Source organism: Colias philodice, chromosome 22 (assembly GCF_061535455.1).
Source record: "Colias philodice isolate Cphi_HAF_F1 chromosome 22, ilColPhil1 Martin Lab GWU primary, whole genome shotgun sequence".
Classification (NCBI taxonomy): domain Eukaryota; kingdom Metazoa; phylum Arthropoda; class Insecta; order Lepidoptera; family Pieridae; genus Colias; species Colias philodice.
Genome location: NC_143107.1, coordinates 2182781 through 2203486, shown reverse-complemented (window position 1 = coordinate 2203486; position 20706 = coordinate 2182781). Strand labels below are relative to the sequence as shown.

The window sequence follows — 20706 nt, the reverse complement described above, 5'->3', positions numbered from 1 at the left end:
ACCAGGGGGGGAGGGAGGTGCAGAAAATTTTAAAAAACACCTCACGTAATTTATGGACGCCCCCTTACTCGATCACAATTTTTGTAACTTTACTATAAACGGAACTACATTTAAAAATATACTTTATTTATTGAGTTATAAGGTTGCTTCCATTCTGTTTATTTACATTCTCAAAAACATCAATCGCTGCAGAGGTGGCTTGCGACAAAGGCGGCTTGTGTCAAAGGCCTCCGCGATATCATTTAAGAACATAATATTATGTACTTTAGGCAAACTTGTTATAAGATCTATTTTACTTTCTTATTAGTCCATTTGACAAGGATATTGGGTAAGATACCTATTGGAATAATTTTATTATTATGTATGTACTTATTAAATCCGCGAATAAAAAAAATTTTTAGTCGTGAATATAGAAATTGGGTCGCATTTTTTTAATCCGCGAATAGTGAAAACACGAATAAAGGAAGCGCGATTAAGGAACTTTTACTGTATTAGTTTCTGTGAATGTTGTGTTTATTTGTAATTGTTGTGCATAATAATTTATAAATCCTATTGGAACAACTATTGATTAGGCTTTTTTTAATAAATAAAAATAGGTAAATAAATAAATATTACTTAATATAACCTACCGTTTTACTTTGCGTAGTCGGGTAAAAGTATAAATATTTAGGTACTACACCACGGTAATCTTTCCTAGTAGATATTGTATATACATAGTTAAAAAAATCCAGTTACATTTTTTTAACAGACTCATCGATAGTGTCACGTCTGTGCTGTTAGTCTATGAAAAATGGCGCGAAACGCAGAACGCGTGGTGATTTTTCGCAAAATGATAACAATATTAGTAAAATGCATGACTTACTCATAATAAGGAAACTTACTGGTGAAAAGTCACTCCTCGGGCTTTGTTTGTATTATGGGAACTGTTAAAACAATATCTAAGCAAACACGAAGGCATTTTGAACAGAGCAATAACACGTGTTGACGCGGCAAGCGGGGGGCACAGTCCGACACAGACTAAAGAGACTTGTGATTCTTACCTCTAGCTCGTGTTAAAGAGAGTGTAGTAGCGATCGCCTCTCTAGTACGTAGTACATTCTATCTCGATGGCAGATAACTAAATAGTTACTACGTGTATAAACGCATTTGCCTGCGGATGACTTGATGGTTCAACTGGTACGAATAGAAAATTTGATTTTATACCATTGTTTATCGTGGAAGACGATATTGTAGATCACGCTACGCACAATAAAAAATGGAAAAGTTTTTCAAAAAATGAGGAGTTGTATATCTATCTGTCAGCTACTATGTACCTAATACATAATGTATTTACGTTATTAAAGATACTGTGCAAATACAAACTTTTCAAACAAACACAGGTGCTAACCAAAAATAAACTGCAAACAGAAATACACATTCACGAGCCTACCGCAAACGTGTTTTAGAACACTCGAAAACACTTTCTCGATTCCACGCAAGGCCATAAACTTGTGCGTGTATTCACAGGAAAAATTATATGGAAGCACCACTTATGAATTTCATTTTACACCGTATAATAACCTATTCACGAGCGACCGTGTTATGAGTAATAAAACCTCCATACAGAGCGTTTGTGGCAGATTAAAAATAATGATCAGCGCCATCTAGCGGCCGCCCGCTGTTATGCGTTATTCCTTTTAGGCTATTTGGTAAATCAGTGTGAATGGCTGTAATATAATGTTATAGTTTCATTATGGACTATATTGGCCGACTTCTTAATGAGTGTATTCGATATTGCCAATTTTGAACCGTTTTTTTAAATGCGGGGTTCTCAATTCGACTGTTTTATGTGTATGAACCTACCTACCTTTCTAATTATAACGTCTATATTTTTAAAAGCCGTTGTTGTGCGTCGTCGTTTCCGACCCGTGAAGGTGGTTTAGTTGTTTTTATAAGAATACTAGCGGTCCGCCCCGGCTTCGCCCGTGGTACATGTTTACGTTTTCTCTACATAAAAACCATCCTCGTACTTCAAGGAATATAATAAAAAAAGAATTATCGAAATCGGTTCAGCCGTTCTCGAGTTATGCGCTTACCAACACATTTTGCGATTCATTTTTATATATAAGATTATTGTTATTCTTCTTCTTTCTTCAGTTAACAAATATTAACATTTACAATAATTAATATTGGATAATGTTATCAATTCTTCATTCAAGTATAAAATAAATAATTTACTGCACTATTGCAATTTTTAATACCTCACTTTCAAGTAAAACGGTACAGTTTACAAAAAACAAAGAAGAAGCGACGCTTTAATAGCACCTACATGTTTTGTGGCTCATCTTTAAGGAGCTTACGAAAAGCTAGGTTACCTAGATTCGTATTCACCAAAACTTTAATAATAAGACTCACATGTAGGCTATTGCTGAAACATCTGTGAATCTTTTTCATTTAATGAAAAAGATTTTTATACCTACCTAAATATGAGATATACCATCATTGTCAATTGTAGGTTCGTATTGTTAATTTAAAAGCAATCTAATTATAATGTTAAACTTATAACAAATAAGATGTTAGAATCGAGAATCTATACAAATATTATAAAGAGGAAAGGTTTGTATGTATGTATGTATGGTTTTCACGCATAAACTACTGGACCGATTTTGATGAATATGTATTTCTTTTATTGCGAAATATGTACCACGGGCGAAGCCGGAGCGGACCGATAGTGTTTAATAAGTTTCTCGCTTTATTACCTTTGTATTTAATATTTGTATTACTTTTTTATTTATATGTAATGGAAATGTGTACTTAATGTAACCAATGTAAGAAAATAAACTCTTTTTAATTTTTTAATTTTTTTTTTTGGTTGGACAACATTATTGCTATTAATTATTATAGAAACGTATTATAAAAAGGAAAGATTTTTGATTTGTTTGTAGATTTTCGATGTTTCTATATCCTTGCTGAGTCAACCGGAACTTAATGAAAATAAATGTTAATTAAACTGAAAAAGAAGAAGTAAAAATATTCATGTTACTCCAAAATCAAAGTTTCAACTTAATCCAATCCGAGTGTACACTTGAAAGAGCAACAAACATATTCAGTGCTACCAATTTTTGCCAAACTAACTTTCTGAGTGATACTGAATTGTTATTCACAGAATTTCACTAAGAAGCAATCAGAGCTTTTTGATGCATTTAATTTTAATATATTCTAAATGTGAGTTTAAACTAAAGCCTGATATATTAAATTTAATATTTTTGAAGTGCATTCTAAGCAGAATATGGTTTAGAAAAGTAATTATGAGTTATGATTGCAATGGTCATACGCTTTTTAGACTGAAACCCTTGAAAGTTTTTCTCTTTGAGTAATAATTTTATACTGAATTTCTAGACGCTTTTACTTCAAGAGCTTTCGATATCTTGTCTGATAAAAACGCATTGCATTTAAAAAGCAATTCTAAGCCATACAAATTTATATCGTAACTGTTAGAAACAAGTATCACAAGCACAATGAAACCAGCTCGGACTTTAATTAAAATATGTGCTCCATGAAACAAAGCGTAATACAAAATCGATATTAATTAAATAATCGATGAGGCTTATGCATCGGATTAATTATGCCTGGCTTGCTAAGCCTTGTGTTATAGCAGTGTTATTGTGTGGCTATTTCAACGTAGAATGTTGTAAAGTTTTATGCAGGTAAAGTTGTTTTGATGTAGTTTCTAATATTACGCGTGGTAAATGTTTTCAAAATAATGATTGAATATTTGTAAAGGTATGCTGTGCTTGGTTTCATCAGCGGGCAAAATCATATTGTGTTATTCTGATGTATTACCTATTATTATGTACATAGGTAAGGTTTTTCGAGAAAGTGTAAGACATACATACTTCTACATACATCCATCCTCAGATTTTTTCGCATTTATATTATTAGTCGGATAGTATAAATTGTTTTTATAAATAACATTAAAGAAGTAATGTAGATAGCTAAGTACATATAATATTCAGTTCGATTGCGATGTTTTGTAAGAGTTCTTCAATGAACGAGTTGCGAAGTATTATAAGTGGTATAATAAAGTACGGAGATTTTCCTTTGCTTTTAATGATTTAAGTATAGCGATTTCAGTTCATATTATGGCTCAAATGAAAACACTTTCGATGCGTTGGTTGTGGCAATAATTGAAAGATAGATAAATAGGCTTGGTTGATAGTGGCCCTGCCTTCCAAGCCATAGGTCGAGGGCTCTATTCCCATCCGGGGCAAATATTTGTGTGATCAACGTTTGTTGTGTTGTGATAAATGTTTGCTCTGTATCTGGGTGTTAATTATCTATATACAAGTATTTATTTAAAATTATATATGTATGTTTATCAGCCACCTGGTTTCCATAACACAAGCGAAAGCTTAGTATGGGTGTGTGAAAATTATCCTGAAATATTTATTCTATTTATTTATTTTATATCAGGTTCGACTGTGGAAGTGGGGCGGGAGTACTGCGTTCACCGGAGCCAGTGCGTTTAGGTCGTTGGAACACTATAGCGGTGTACCGTCACCGCTGGGACGCATGGCTGCGGTTAAACGCAGGAAAGCGCGTTAGAGGACGCTCTAAGGTGAGTCGTAGTTCTTGTATTGGTTGTGTGGTTCTTGTATTAGGTTCGATTGCGAGAGAAACAAAGCAAGCGGCTTTTTGCAGCCAGGTGAGTGTGTTCTTGTATTGATGTGCTTGTTATCGTAATGTTCTTGATTAACGTTGCATAAAGCATAATTGTATTTTCTTTGTTTTCTATTCTTACATAAAACATAAATGTATGGTTAGTTAAAATATTTTGTGTGTTGTAAACAAATATCTTCCATATGGCATATTTCACAATTCGCAATTAAAGCAGGATTGTAGAGCATGATTCTGTAAAGAGATGATTTTCAGATAATAATAATAATAGGTAGATGCATACTATGTTTAATAACGAGTAAATTATATAAAAAAATGTGACTTGAAAATGGTATTTTAAACTAAATAATATCTTTAATACTCATGTCCACTCTAGAAAAGTACTAATAATACGCGGGTTTCTATTTATCTACGACTACGAGGATACAACAAATATAATATAAGAATTCGTAGAATTTTATCTCAATTGATTGCAATTGACCCACGATTCGCCGAATCACAATTCCCAGTAAACACAATATCCAATAAAACAAACATATATGTACGTCTAAGCTTGACCCACTTATATACTATAAAATATATTATATTATTTATTTAAATATAACTTTTTAATAAAAGAAACAATATGATACGGTAAAAATGTAACACAATGGTCTGCCTTATCACTATGTAGTGCTCACTACCAAGCAAACAATAGTGTTTAAATATAGATTTTTTCGATATTATTAGCTTTCCACCCGCAGCCTCGCCCCCGTTGCCCTAAACTTAACAAATTCTATACTAAAACGTTCCTCTTGAAGTATTTTATTTATTAAAAAAACACATCAAAATCCGTTGCGTAGTTTTAAAGATCTAAGCATAAAAAATATGCTTCAAAAATCGTTGCATAGTTTTAAATATCTAAGTAAGCATACAAAAATGAAAAAACGCGTCAAAAATCGTTGCATAGTTTTTAAGATCTAAGCATACATAGAGAAGCGACTTTGTTTTATATTATATAGTAATGTTGCTATATTAAAACAAAATTAAAGTAAAATAATAATTACAACGTTCCCGGAATCCCCTCAGTTTCCATACCGTTGGATTGCTCTCCAATTTGATGAGTTCTCTCTGATTTAAGTTAAATTAACCGTAAAACTTAATTAACCCCATTCTGTCAATGATATTAATTCGGTTGGTTAAAATTTATTAGTTTTGTCGCTACGTAAAATGCACAGTTTATTTCAAATAGATCACATGTCAACAGTATAAAATAATTAATTGTTGGAATTGTGAAACATAATAAGTGGTAAACCGATATTCTGTAAAATAAAATAAATTATTTCGACAATATGTGATAACTGCCAACCCGCACTTGGCCAGCGGACTGGATTGTGGCCTAAACAATAATAAGAGGTCTATGTTGACTATGTGCCTAGATAGGACAAACAACGATATCTATAAGCTTATAGTAGCGATCGATAAGAAATTGAGTTATACCTAGTTACTAAAATTATAAGCAGTAAAATATATATATGAATTTAAAGTAACAAAACACGCGCATGAGCCACTTCGAACTAAAAATACCGATATAAGTAATTTAAAATGACTTACAATTGACCCAAATAAAAACGGAATGGTTTATACGATGCAACATTATTTTCACAAATTAACTAAAGATATAATGTCTATAAACGTTTTCGTATTAATATTTGAAAATACCTCATAAACCGCTATTAAATCATCGTAAATAATAACTGTAGGTATTTAGCAAGAACTCCCGGAGAAGTGTAGAGTAATATAGTTTCTTCATCTCAGAGGGATCTTAATTAATCCCAAGTATTAGTACAGTAATGCATCTTTTTAATTAAAGCGTCTTGTTTAAACAGGCGTCTCAGGGTGGCCGTATTTCTCCTTACTTTGAACATTTCTTGAGTGAAACATACGTTTATATTGCTGTGCGTGTATTTTGTGCGTGTTAATCTCAAAAGTACTCTGTATATTAGTGATTACAGTTGGTTTTGCATTAATTTGTCTCGATTGGTATAACTGTTTGTGAATGGCCTTTTGAAATTATAATATTAGATGCGGAATGAACTCTGGTAAAAACAGTTGTTTATCTCCAAGTATTTTTAAAGTTGACTCTAGTTCTTGTCACGTATATCAAAGTGAAACGAACTATATTTAATAATATTCGTCCACACTAAATTAAATGTTAAATTAAACTCAAGTTTTATAAATGAAAATATGAAATAATTTCCATATCTCAAAGCATCCTCTATAATGAGATAACGTTAAAACCTCAAACATTCAACAAAAATGTCTCTGCTCCGAGCTTCATTTTCTAGATAAGGAATAGCGGAGACTAAACAAATTCAGCAAAAATTCGAACATCGAGATATCTCGAAAACAACTCATTTCATATTCACGGAGTTGAAATAAAAATTCTAAGTTAAATGGGCGACTAACTTTCTGATGTTGACGGGAAATTCCAACGTGATCGGATACGAAACGATTTCATGTTGGATCTGTATTTGCTTTTCAATTATTGACCTGAAAGTTGCTTTAGGTGTGGATTTTAATGTGCAATGAAAAAGTATAATATGCTTTTATGAAATTGAAATGTTTCCATTTTTCCTTGCATTTGTAGGTAGATACTGATAAGTTGTGTGTCTAGTTATGTATACTAACGTTATGAAACTTCTTTAGGCGCGTTGAGAGTAAAATTTAAAGGTCACGTCATTAAGTAAGGCGATGATTTTGGTATCTTTGAATCTTGCCAATGAAGTTTCACTTCTGACACGTGTGCTCGACACACACACTCTTTTATATTCATCATCAGCCCATATATGTTCCCACTGCTGGGACACGGGCCTCCTATGAGGGTACAGGCCATAATCCACCACGCTGGCCAAGTGCGGGTTGGCGGATGAAACTTTTATATTATGTACTCTTTTATAGTTATTTATAATTATTTTTCCTTTCCCAGGGCCTTTTCTCGCGTATGACATTCCGCGAACCAGTCTGGGTGGGTGGGGCCGGTAATACCACTGGGCTACAGAACAAACTCGGTTTAACTGAAGGTTTACTGGGATGTGTGGACTTCTTGAGGATCAATGGGGATACGTACAGACTTGTTAAGGATGCGGTCTCTATGTTGGATATCAGTAAGTATTGTAGATTTGGGAATTTTAGTTGTGTATTGAATTTGGTTTAAGTGTACACGTAAGATATTGTATTAAGGAATGAATTCATTCATTCTTTACAACATCTAAAAGAATAAGCTGGGTTTAACTGAAGGTTTACTGGGTTGTGTGGACTTCTTGAGGATCAATGGGGATACGTATAGACCAGAGGCGGCTCGCCCTAAGGAGCGCTGGTGCAGTGAACTCCCATAAATAATTATAATAAAATCATACTCCTTAATTTAATTATTAACATTAATTATTACTATTTAAAATCAATCGTAATCTTTAAAACTACATGAATATATCCATCATTCCATCATCCCATACACCTGTATAATACCTACTGTATTATGTAACGCGCGAAGCGGAGCGCTCACGATTGCGCTCCAATGAAAAAAGATTTAGTACATTTCCTAATACGAAATCCAATAGGAGTGAAAGAGAGGGTTTTGCCAGAGCCCTGCGCGTGAAACAAAAGATTTTCTATGGAAAAGTAGCAAAATTCGGTGCGCCGCACCCGCAAACGTTGCTCGTTTTCACCGCCCGGCAGGACAGCGATTGCGACGTTGCCAGTTGCCACGTCTATAAGACTATAATATAAACAAACACTCGACTCTCGAGTCAACTTCAATGCACGCGCGCGATTCATGCAATTTTCTAATTAAAATTATAAAATACGTGTTGAAATAGCCTGTAGTTATCAGTATTACTTGTGAGTGTTAAAATGAACAATAATTATAATGTGGCGTTCATTAAAAAGTGTGATAAAACGTTACAAATTCGGCTTGAATGTAAAGCTAAGGGACCGCCACGGCCTGAACTTGATTTTACGCAAAAATGTACGACAAAAACGAAAACATATACGCGTGTGTTTAAATCTGAACAACATGTGAAAACACCGTGGTTGTGTGGTTGTGATGAAGCAACAACAGATATTTACGAATGTCTTGTCGCTTTAAGTTATAGATATTTTTGCACACCAAAAAGAAAGACGTACCTATGTATTTCCTTTATAAGTAATTTTTTTGATAAATGTACTGCTTTACACCATGTATTTTCAGTGTTTTATTTCAAGTGAACACCCATAAAATTTTGTCACGAGCCGCCTCTGGTATAGACTGGTGAAGGACGCGGTTTCAATGTTGAATATTAGTAAGTAAAGTAGATTTTAAGTTGTGTATTGTGTTTGATTTGTGTACAGGTTGGTAATTTTCATAAAGAATGAATGCATTCATTCCACTACACACTATCACTACTACTTAAAGGTAACATGATTTATACGTTAGTACTTTTATAAGCATTCGGCTATCAATATATTAAATTTGCATATTGTTTTTATGAAACTCATTTTACACTTTAAATAAGTCGTATTAAATAAAATTATAATTTAATGATAATTCAATAAACATGCTGTCATAAATATCGAACAAATTTCAAAGAAATATTAAAAAATTTTCCGAACCATTTTAACTTTTCTAAAAATTTCAACTCGGTAAAATTTTCGAGTTGGGAAATGTAAATCGTTGTTCAACTCCTTTGAGAGACCCATAAATGATATTTCCAATAGAAATGGGTATTTTTACTTTTATAATACTTTTTATAAAAAAATTAAAGTGCTAGTTGGGATGTAATTACATCGGTAATGACGTTTAGGATGGTTTTTAAGATCTCATAATAGTGTGGCTTTTATAAATAAACTTCCTAGTCCTATATAATGTTTTCTTTCATTTAAGAAAAGATAGAATTATTTATTTTACTAATTTATTAACAGAAAATTACTCCACATGATTTCAGTATGATTGTTATTGTACACGACCGATTTTGATACACTGCTTTATCTATTGTAATGTGTGTTAAATAATGATTTTAAAGTTAACAATATAATAGTAGGTAGTTCAATCGTTGAATCTTGTTTAGAACCGTCTTAAAAAGTCATTATGTACTTATGCTATTTTGTACTGAAATCCATCTGTGTAAGTTTCGCTCAAATCGGTGAATGAAGAGCTTTTTACAAAGAGTAACTATCGAGTTTCTTATTGATTATTCTCAGTAGAAGAGACGTTCGGAATTGCTTGGAAAAGTTTGTATGAATTAAAAGTTGTAGGATAAAGGAGATTTCGTTTGAATGTAATGCATTGAACATGTTTATTTTTTCTTGTAGAATTGGCAATTATCCATATATTTTATATCTACATATTGAAGTGAATCCAAATCTACCAATCTTTTTTGAAACTAAAAAACAACAGTCTTTATGCTTGCTTAATTTGAATTTGAGCAAATTGTATGAAATTTTGCATATCTTTATTGCTTAAGGAATTCACATTGCGGTAAAAAAATCGGTAGTTGAATCTAATTAAAAATAATAATCTTTTTATAACAGCATACAAGCGCAAAAAACAGCAATAAAAACTCGTAGTTTCTTTAGTAACTGCATTCAATTTATTACACAATTTAAAAAAATACATTCGGCATACAACTCGACTCAGTAAAATTATGTTGTAAAACAAGCTATTTCTGAAAAATATGCAAGAGAGTGCGCTCGTAGAGTTTGTGATAAAGGCACGGTTAATTATAAATTGTTTTGTGGTTACATAATGTAATGTTGCTTTAAGAATGCTGAAGCACGTACATATTAATTGATTTGAGCAATATTCTGTCAAAAGTAATTAACATATACGTACATGATAACACAGTTCTTCTTTTTACTATGAATCTTACAGATTTTGTATTTTAAGGTTGAAAATAGGTAAGGTTGGGTCGCCTAAGATCGGACGCATATGCCGAAAATTTTATACGTACTGTATTTTTTATTTTATTTCTCATGATTCGATGTCGTTTTTCTGTTGCGGTCAACTGTAAATTGATGACAAAGAAATATTGTTTAACCCCTAATTTTTTGGTTTGCGTAGATGCTATCTATCTAAGCAAATTTAGAGCCAAAAAGCAGACTTTTTTCGACTTACCATAGTGAAGAAAATAACAGTTCGGCCGAAGATCGGACTATGTAGTATCTTCACTTCTATGCGTTTAATAATAATGTTAACATTAGGAAAACATCCGGACTTACGTCCATACATTGAGCATCAATGATTGAGTCAGGAAATTCCTCAAAAAATTTGACAAAGAAGTTTTTTTTTTTTATTGCGTTTTTTTTAGTCCGGTCTTCCCTCCTCATCCTAATTAAGTTTCTCAAACTTTTATCCTCCGTGTTCTAGGACTAAATAATGAAAATGTACCTAAGGTCTGATAGTCATAGCGTCATTGGATAGTTAAATATATTAAAAGTTAATAATTATTGCGCATTATTGCATAAGGCGCAGTCAAGAGCTAAACTTCGGTCCGATCTTCGGCATTGGGAGGGAAGATCGGATCTTGGGTTGTGAACGTCCTAGGCGTAATCAAAGTATACAGATGGAAAGAGGATTCGCTAATTCTGCCCCAAAATAATTAATTACATTATTTCAATGAAAGTACTCTCCACAATGAGCCATCAAAATTTTGTAGGTAAGATCGGATCGACGATTTTCGCCACAAAATACACCTTTTCTGCTGAATCACCTGTGTACACGTCCCGTCTGGTCGCTGGCCGGCCGCAGAGTGAAGAGAGGGGCAGAACAAAATGGCGGATCTAGTAGTGTTGGTAGCAGTAGAGAATATTGCCTAGTTTGCGAGTTATTCCATGCATCCGATCTTATGTCACATCCGATCTTAGGCGACCCAACCTTAACTGACGTTTATACATGTATGTATATTTATGCATAGCATGATGAATACGAGTAAATGTTAGGAAAGAGAAACATAGATATCTTTTTAACATAATAGGAATGTATATATGCTGTGATATACAGAACAGCCAATTATGTTGACTGCACTTTATAACGTAGGTGCTCCACTGTTTAATTTAACATCTAGTTAAAATAAATCAATTTTAGCATTACTTTGCTTGGAAATCAAATGAAATATATGAATAAACAGCATTAGCATTACATACAATCTTATTCGGCATATTGACACATACATTTTGTAAATAAGCAGATAGTTTCTTCTCGGAAATGTTTCAATACGTAGAAATACATGAAAAATCAACAAATCGAACCGTATACCACATTCAATCATTTTGATCTATAATATATCAATGCAATTTGTCGGACTCTATCGGGAAAATAACTTTTCTACGGAATAGAAATACGGAAGGCCGGACGAACCGACAATTTCTATTGGAAATTGACCGTTCTCTGTGAGAGTTATGGATTTGGTGATATTCATGAAGATATTTAGGACTGATTGTTTGTAATTCGAGGAATTATTCAGAGAATATTCGTCATTGTTGGTTAAGAATTGTTTTAAAATCATTATCATAATATTTCAATTACCTATCTTTATTTTAATTGTCACAGACGACGGAGGTTTTGAATTATTTGCGATCAATAACAGAAACATAGAATTATAATCAAACTCAAACTTACACAAATATTCATTCAAACTTATTTTGAAAGGGTTTCAGTTATTCATAAGCTATTCAAGCTATATCACTATCACTACATAGTATAAAACAAAGTCGCTTTTTCTGTCCCTATGTCCCTATGTCTCTATGTATGCTTAAATCTTTAAAACTACGCAACGGAGTTTGATGCGGTTTTTTGTAATAGATAGAGTGATTCAAGCGTAAGGTTTTAGTATATAATTTATTAGGTTTTAGACAAAGCGGGCGAAGCCGCGGGCGGAAAGCTAGTTACATAATATAAATTAGTGACCACTCGTTTTAGTAAACACGCTAACCTTTCAGCCTTTCCAAATTATAAGTACCATTAGTATAAATTACACTAGCTTTCCGCCTGCGCCTTCGCCCGCTTCGTCTAAAATCTAATATGTAACTTATATATACCTACTTCCTTGAGAACAACTCTGTTTATTCAAAAAAAAATACAAATTCCGATGCGTAATTTTAATTATCTACCTACACACAAACGGCGGCAATCGACTCTGTTTTATACTATGTAGTGATAAAGACGCTTCCCAATACTAGATGATAGAATTTGAAATTACCATAAAGCTAAGGAAAAACGCGCGAAAAACCACGTGATAGCAGACCCATATCAAATTTTCGTATTTTCACAGGCAATACATCATCCTTGGCAAGTTTTAATATTCCCTGCGTCGTGCGTTATTTACGAGAGCCCTTGCCAGCCTCTTGATTTGAACACTTCCTAATGCCCATGTGAATATAAGTTTGACGGGATTCTCTGGGTATTTAATAGAAGCCTAATAAATATAGGTAACATAGAATTAATATACTCAACACTTCGGTCCATGGGCGTAGCCACGGTGGGGCAGGGTGGGGCGCTTGCCCCACCCTGGCTCCGACCTGGAATGTACTTAACCAAATTTAAAAAACTAAATTATCAAGGTACTACTTAACTATTTACTTAATATTTGTAAGAAATTCACACTCAAAAGTCTTCAGTCGACATAGAAAAATGCGATCAAAACAAAAAGCTGGTACGATTTATCTTAGGCCCTGCGCAGACGACAGACTATCCGTGACGCACTTTTTAGTCTGTGAAAATAGAACCTATGAAATTATATGCAGTAACGCACACGACGCGCAAAAAGTCCGGCACACAAAAAATCCGTGTAATTCGGGCAGACCGCACCGCGCCGCGGCGCGCCGCTCCGCACAAAAAGTGTGTGAAAAGAATTGAACGTTTGCTTCAACGCGCGCTAACGCAGACTACGGCGCACACTTTAGTCGGCAATCTGCATTTGCTAGGGGTGGACGTAACGACGAAGATGTGCGTCGTGTGCGTTGAGTCTGTGAAAAATCCGCGACCGACTTTTTGCGCACCATGCAGACTTTTTGTGCGCCGCAGACTCGATCGCACAAAAAGTGTGCCGTCTGCGCAGGGCCTTATGCGTACACAAACGCAATCTTTATCTACGATTTTCTTAACTATCTACTTTAGGGCAAAAATTATTATTACTTTTTTGTAGAGAATTAAATTGCGCATCTTTTTCACCTTGTAAACTTTTTTGTAAAACTTACCGTTTTCGATTTATGGCCTATTTATTGAACCGGTTTATCGTTTTTGGCTAGTAACTCTTAAAATATTTGATTAATCAATAAAATGCATCTATTCATTTTTTAAGAGCACTTTAGTTTCTACACTCTACAGCTGCATTTGTTTGATTTTTTTTTCTAATGCCCGTATACTTTTCGAGTTATTGAACTACTGGGCGTTTAATCGAAAATTTCAAGGTATGCATAGTATATGTATAATGGTACAAATTCAACAAACTAAAAAAAATATGTGCTGTAGTGCTTAAAAATTTATAGGTAAGTAGTTTATTTCGGCCGCCCGCGGCATTTCTACATTAAACGTTCTATACTCAAAAAATATGGGCAATATGGGCATTCAGTTTTACGAAAAAGTTTACAAGGTAGAAAAGATGCGAAATTTTATTCTCTACAAAAAAGGTTACACTAATAACTTTGCCACAAAGTGGGTAATTTTTGAGATATTGGCCAAAAACTTTTTAAACTTTTATATTTCATGGTAAAAAAGAAATTAATAAATAAAATTATTGTATTTATAGAAAGCTAAAGTAGCCCCAAACATATTATGTTTAGGGTTCTGAACCACCAAAAGGAAAAAAGTGGAACCCTTATAGGATCACTTTGTTGTCCGTCTGCCTGTCAACACCTTTTTTATCAGGAACGCGTGGATGTATTGCTTAAAACATTATCGAATACTCAAATCTAAGGTCCCTTGAAGCAAAAAAAAATGAAAAATCCAACTACTAGGCAAAGCAATCAAAAAGATACAGCCGCTTTTGCTAAAAAGAATTCAAGAATCGATAGGGTCCCAAGGAACAAAACCTACAGGGTACTTCCCGTGAAACCAGAATCTATACTATTAAGTAACTTCTTATAGCGCATATAAACAAAAAATTGCGAAAAGCCTGAATTTAAAGCAACAACAAAAAAACATGTTTGTAAAGAACCCTCGGTGCGTGAGTTCGATTCGCACTTGGCCGGTTTTTTGGTTGTGACTACTATTAACTACATCCATGTAGTATCTAGAAGACACAACTATTAACTTATTTCTTGATACAAGGCCGGGTGTTGTCCCTACAACATCCGGCCAGACCCTTCTGACCATTTTGTATGAAATAAAATCCGTTAGTTGAACTTGCGCACCGATGGTTGCGTATGAGCCTGTTTATATATCGTTACAGAAAATTTATAGGTACTTTTCACAATTATTTATTTATTTAATTATTCTTGTAACTGTCATATAAGATGTTGCTTCTTACCAAATTTCAAGATTCTGTGTTCACGGAAAGTATACCCTGTAGGTTATGATTGATTCCCTTGCAAAAGTCGCAATTTGCGAAAATTTACAGCATAAACGGCTGTATCTTTTGATTGCGTTGGTTTATGTGTTTGATTTTTTCACAGCTTCAAGGGACGGTAGACATTATTATACTAATATTCATTTCAGCTTCATATCTCTACGCGTTCCTGAGAAAAAAGGTCTTTAAAGATAAACAGACAGACAGACGGACAACTAAGTGATCCTATAAGGGTTCCGTTTTTTCCTTTTGAGGTTTGGAACCGTAAAATTTAACCGGGATAAGATCTCGGGTACTGTTTCTAGTTACATATTATTTTATATGATTGCCCCACCCTGAGCCCATGGCTAGCTACGCCCATGCTTCGGTCATCAGATATAGTGATAAAGGTAGAATATACCGTTGAAAATACTAACTAACATAATATAAAAATTTCTATGTTTTATCTGTCATGACGTCAAACGCAAGAATATGAATAGGGCAATATTGAGATTCACTTTATTGGTAAGCTTCACTTGCATGTGACGTCATACAAGTTACGTATTTCACGCCATAGATAGTAACAGTATTTTCTTTATGAATATATAAGGAATATATATTATATCGTTGATTTTTCCTGAAATATCATTGTAATGAACGTATTAGAAGGAATAATGTATACAAATTACAAAGTATTTTACGCAGTATTTTCTTTATTACTTCGTAAATAACGGTGGTTTTTTCTTGCAATATCGATATGATGAACTTATTACCTACAGAAGGAATAATTTACAGTATTTTCAATTGATGAGTTTCCTTATGTGTTTCGGACGGAAACTATTGTAGGTTCACTAATTTATGGCGAAATAGATTTTTATTGCAGTGGTCGTTGAACCCTCATTTAAGACGTCGTTTCGCTGTTTATTACTTTTTCTTCTGCTCAGTTCATAAGGATAATGTTAAATAGAGCCACAAATAGGATTCACAAGCTCACAGTATAGCAATCGTTTCATAAACAAATTCGATTTACTTCTTCTTTAAGATTTTTATCTCAAAAATATGCTCATATTCACCACCAGGTCTCTAGATACAAAAATGCAATCATTTATTAAATTAGACTTCGTTAAAAACACTTTTGAATCATCAATACTGAAAGAAATAATTTACTTAATACATAAACACCTACGAAAGCAGACCTACGATAAGTCAAAGCATAAAGATCGGGACTTTTAATATAACTAACCCTTACCCTCGTGTACACCTTTACTCGTATAGAATTTAGATGACTACCTCCACATTACACACACGCACACACACACACATTACATCATACACACGATACGCTGACAAAATGCAAAATTAATTAAGGTTGATGTTCCGACCGTCCCTCCATACATTTTTGATTACCTCTAAACACTTAACACAGACACTATTTCTTTAAAACTAATCATTTTATCACTTCTCTATAATGAAATGTGTGCGCGTTCGACCTTTTTAATCAATAATTTACAATATTTACTTAGAAAAACAACAGTAAAATACCGGAAAAATTTGACACTTCTACAGTAGTGTGCGTGACTTTTGCCAAGCGAAACATGACATAAAGCACGACATCTAGCGCATAGACTATATACTTATTACAGATCTAGCGCGTCAATGTCTAAACGAAAGGCGATGTATAGACATTGACGCGCTAGATGTCGTGCATTCGCGTTCGTTATCTTATGCATAATGAGCATAATTCTAATAAATCAAAGTTCTGTGTAAAAATTGAGTAATTTCATTTCCAATCGTTCAAAGAAAATAACAATAAAATAAAATAAAACTAATGACCTTAGAAACTATGTTTTTTTTTATTTATTACTCATTATTGTTCGTCCGTCGTAGGTCTGTAAACTGTATTGTAAACTGAAGGTAAATGGTACTGTAGGTACTTTAGTTCGGCGTCGTCGCTCGTCGGCTTGATATAAAATTACATTCTTGATTTCATTGACACGCGCTATGATTTGCGCGCGGAATTTCTTGTGTTGTGAATTTATTTTTGTATGCTATGCATTTTAATTGATTCAAATTGCAATGTTTCTCTAGTATGCATTTGAGACTATATTGTAAATTGTAATAATTGATCGTGGGTATAGTAATTAATTATTCTAATAACGCAATTAGTAATATATGTATTTTCGGTGGGATTCAAAACAAAAAATTGGCCCGTGATTTTTATGAAATTTCACCACATTGCAAATCACATCAATCATAGTTCATACACATGTATGACGAAAGTGATTAGTATTGTGGCTAACATTGACTCATCAGTTCATCACTGAAACCAGTGATAAATCAGTACCTATATCATATTGTGTTTGAATATTTTTAAACAATGATATAAGTATACAATTATTATAAATCGGTAAACTATCAAAGTAATCACAAACTTGCAAACATTGGTAAAATGTCCAGTAGTTTATGAGCCTATTCATTACAATCAAACAAACAAACAAAGTTTTCCTCTTTATAATATTAGTGTAGACAAACACTATGAATACGATCACGAATGCAAATTCGGGGATTTTCTAATTATTGCTAAATAATAATTGAATTCGTTTTGAAATACTCTATAATTTTTAGTGTATAAATAGACATTTATAATGTGGTGCTCATTTTTTTTGTACTGCTAACGCTATTGTAGGTACCTATTTTCGTTGTTTTATTTCAAGTGAACACGGTTATACAATTTTGTCACGAGCCGCCTATGATTGTAGGTACTTTTGTTAGGCTCCTTCGTCGTCCGCGTCGGCTCGAAAGTTCTTGATTTCATTGTCACGCGCTATGATTTGCGCGCGGATTTTCTTGTGTTGTGAATTTATTTTTGTATTATTATTATTTTTTATTTATTTTTTTATTTTATTGATTCAAATAAAATATTTCACTAGTATGCATTTGAGACTATATTGTATTATGTATAATTTATCGTAGGTATAGTTATTCTTATAACGCAGTTATATTTTCGGTGGGACAATTTGACCCGTGATTTTTCTGAAATATCACCACGTTGCAAATCACATCAATCATACACACGTATGACGAAAGTATAGTGGCTATAATTGACTCATCAGTTCATCACTGAAACCAGTGATAAATCAGTATATCATATTTTATTGTGTTTGAATATTTTTTAAACAACGATATATACAATATTATTATAAATCGGTAAACTACCAAAGTACTTCCGAATTTTCAGACAGACAAACAAGTAGGTAGTTTGAACACGCAGTTTTCTTATATTAGTAGCAAAAATCAAAACCATAATATTATGTTTACCTACTATATTTTACTAAAAGTCGAGTGCGTCGAAATCGTAAATAATAATATGTTTTTCACCTTCCTGGTTATTTTCCCATAGTAAATAGTGTTTTAGGTTTGTTGTTGTAGGTAGGAATAATAATAATTATTCTTACATGTTGGTTATGAAATGTATATTGAAATAATTTACTTTTACAAATCATTAGTGATATAAGTTTTGAGTGAAAATGCTTGGATCAGCATAATATTATATGGTACTTCAAATACATGTTTTGATAAAAAAAACAATAGTGTAATAAAATAAAACTGCGTTTTATTGTAATCAATGTTGACAATTTTAAATTCCAAAATTATTGATCAATAAAATAGTTTACACCAACAAATATAACTTTTATTTTTATAACAATCGTTCATAATATAAACCGTAGCAGGTGGCGTTTTGAAGTTCTGTCTACTCATACAGAAAAATGGAAAACTTGTTTTTTTTGTAAACAATTTATTACTCATGTTGTTTGGCAACTCGAAGCGTGGTCGTCCGTCGTAGGTACTTTTGTTCGGCGTCGCGTCGTCGTCCGCGTCGGCTTGATATAAAACATTCTTGATTTCATTGACACGCGCTATGATTTGCGCGCGGAATTTCTTGTGTTGTGAATTTATTTTTGTATGCTATGCATTTTAATTGAATCAAATTGCAATATTTCTCTAGTATGCATTTGAGACTATATTGTAATAATTGATCGTGGGTAGGTATAGTAATTAATTATTCTAATAACGCAATTATATTTTCGGTGGGATTCAAAACAAAAAATTGGCCCGTGATTTTTATGAAATTTCACCACATTGCAAATTATATATTATACAATTACAATTACAATTATTATAAATCGGTAAACTATCAAAGTAATTACAAACTTGCAAAATATGCTTTTCCGAATTTTCAGACAGACACACAATTTTATTAGTTTGTTTTAGCAAAGTAGGTACCTATACCTATACGCTTACGTCGCGCGTCGCGTCGTCGAAAACGGTGCGCCCAGAAACAAACATACCTAATTCAGTTACAATCCTTTTTTTGTTCCGTAATTTATTGTATTTATTCTAATACGATTTTTTTTATTCGTCGGCCAGTTCTACTAGGTATAAAAAGATAAAATTGAAATATAATTATTGTAGCGACAGCCATATTATGTTACTATGTTTTCGTAAATATGTTTTTCACCTTCCTGGTTATTTTCACATAATCTTATTCTTATATATAAAAATGAATCGCAAAATGTGTTGGTAAGCGCATAACTCGAGAACGGCTGAACCGATTTCGATCATTCTTTTTTTATTATATTCCTTGAAGTACGAGGATGGTTTTTATGTAGAGAAAACGTAAATATTATGTACCACGGGCGAAGCCGGGGCGGACCGCTAGTATATATATATAAATGAATCGCAAAATGTGTTGGTAAGCGCATAACTCGAGAACGGCTGAACCGATTTCGATAATTCTTTTTTTATTATATTCCTTGAAGTACGAGGATGGTTCTTATGTAGAGAAAACGTAAACATGTACCACGGGCGAAGCCGGGGCGGACCGCTAGTCTAATATAAAAATGAATCGCAAAATGTGTTGGTAAGCGCATAACTCGAGAACGGCTGAACCGATTTCGATAATTCTTTTTTTATTATATCCCTTGAAGTACGAGGATGGTTCTTATAGCTAGAGAGCTAGTTAGTTTAGTTTTAGTGCAGTGGCAGTGTAAATGTTGTTGTTGAGGTTATGTAAATTTAACACTTTAGTTAACTACCAAGATATAAAGAAATGAGGATAGGACACAATAACTATTGGTTGAGGTATTTATAAACTCATAATATACTTTTAAAAAAATTTCTAGAATTAAATTAGAACAGCTGATTCAAAATAGCCTAAAAAATCTTAATAATAATAATTACGCTTCACAGCAAGAAGAAATGTACCATATGTACCCGCACAAAGTCGATATTGTGTTGCCTACCGTTCGACTCAATGGCTAGGGTTGTAACTACCTTTAATAATTATTACCAAACTAATAAACCGAGTGATGCGAAATAACCATAATTCTTTTAGAGTTTGATAAAATGATCAGGCAGGTATTTTCTTTAATCCTCTGAATTCTCGGTTACTAAATTGTATCGTTGAAATTATTCTTAATCGCGTAAATTTAATAAATAATCATATGGAAAACACTTTTCATTTGTTTTTTTACTTTCACGCCCAACTACT

The 20706-nt window shown here is 33.1% G+C and overlaps 1 protein-coding gene and 1 long non-coding RNA gene across 2 annotated transcripts in view; one reads left to right on the top strand and one right to left on the bottom strand.

Annotated features, from left to right (window-relative positions):
- Nucleotides 1-20706, top strand: part of LOC149478325 (pikachurin-like) — a 171247-nt gene that overhangs the window by 128549 nt on the left and 21992 nt on the right. The window contains exons 7-8 of the mRNA XM_089709472.1: nt 4453-4597; nt 7625-7802. Coding sequence (XP_089565598.1) covers nt 4453-4597; nt 7625-7802 — 323 coding nt within the window. The remainder of the gene's footprint in view (nt 1-4452; nt 4598-7624; nt 7803-20706) is intronic.
- LOC149478323 (uncharacterized) overlaps nt 19523-20706 on the bottom strand; it is a 52753-nt gene continuing 51569 nt past the window's right edge. Inside the window, exon 2 of the long non-coding RNA XR_016317447.1 lies at nt 19523-20045. This is a non-coding gene — a long non-coding RNA (uncharacterized LOC149478323). The remainder of the gene's footprint in view (nt 20046-20706) is intronic.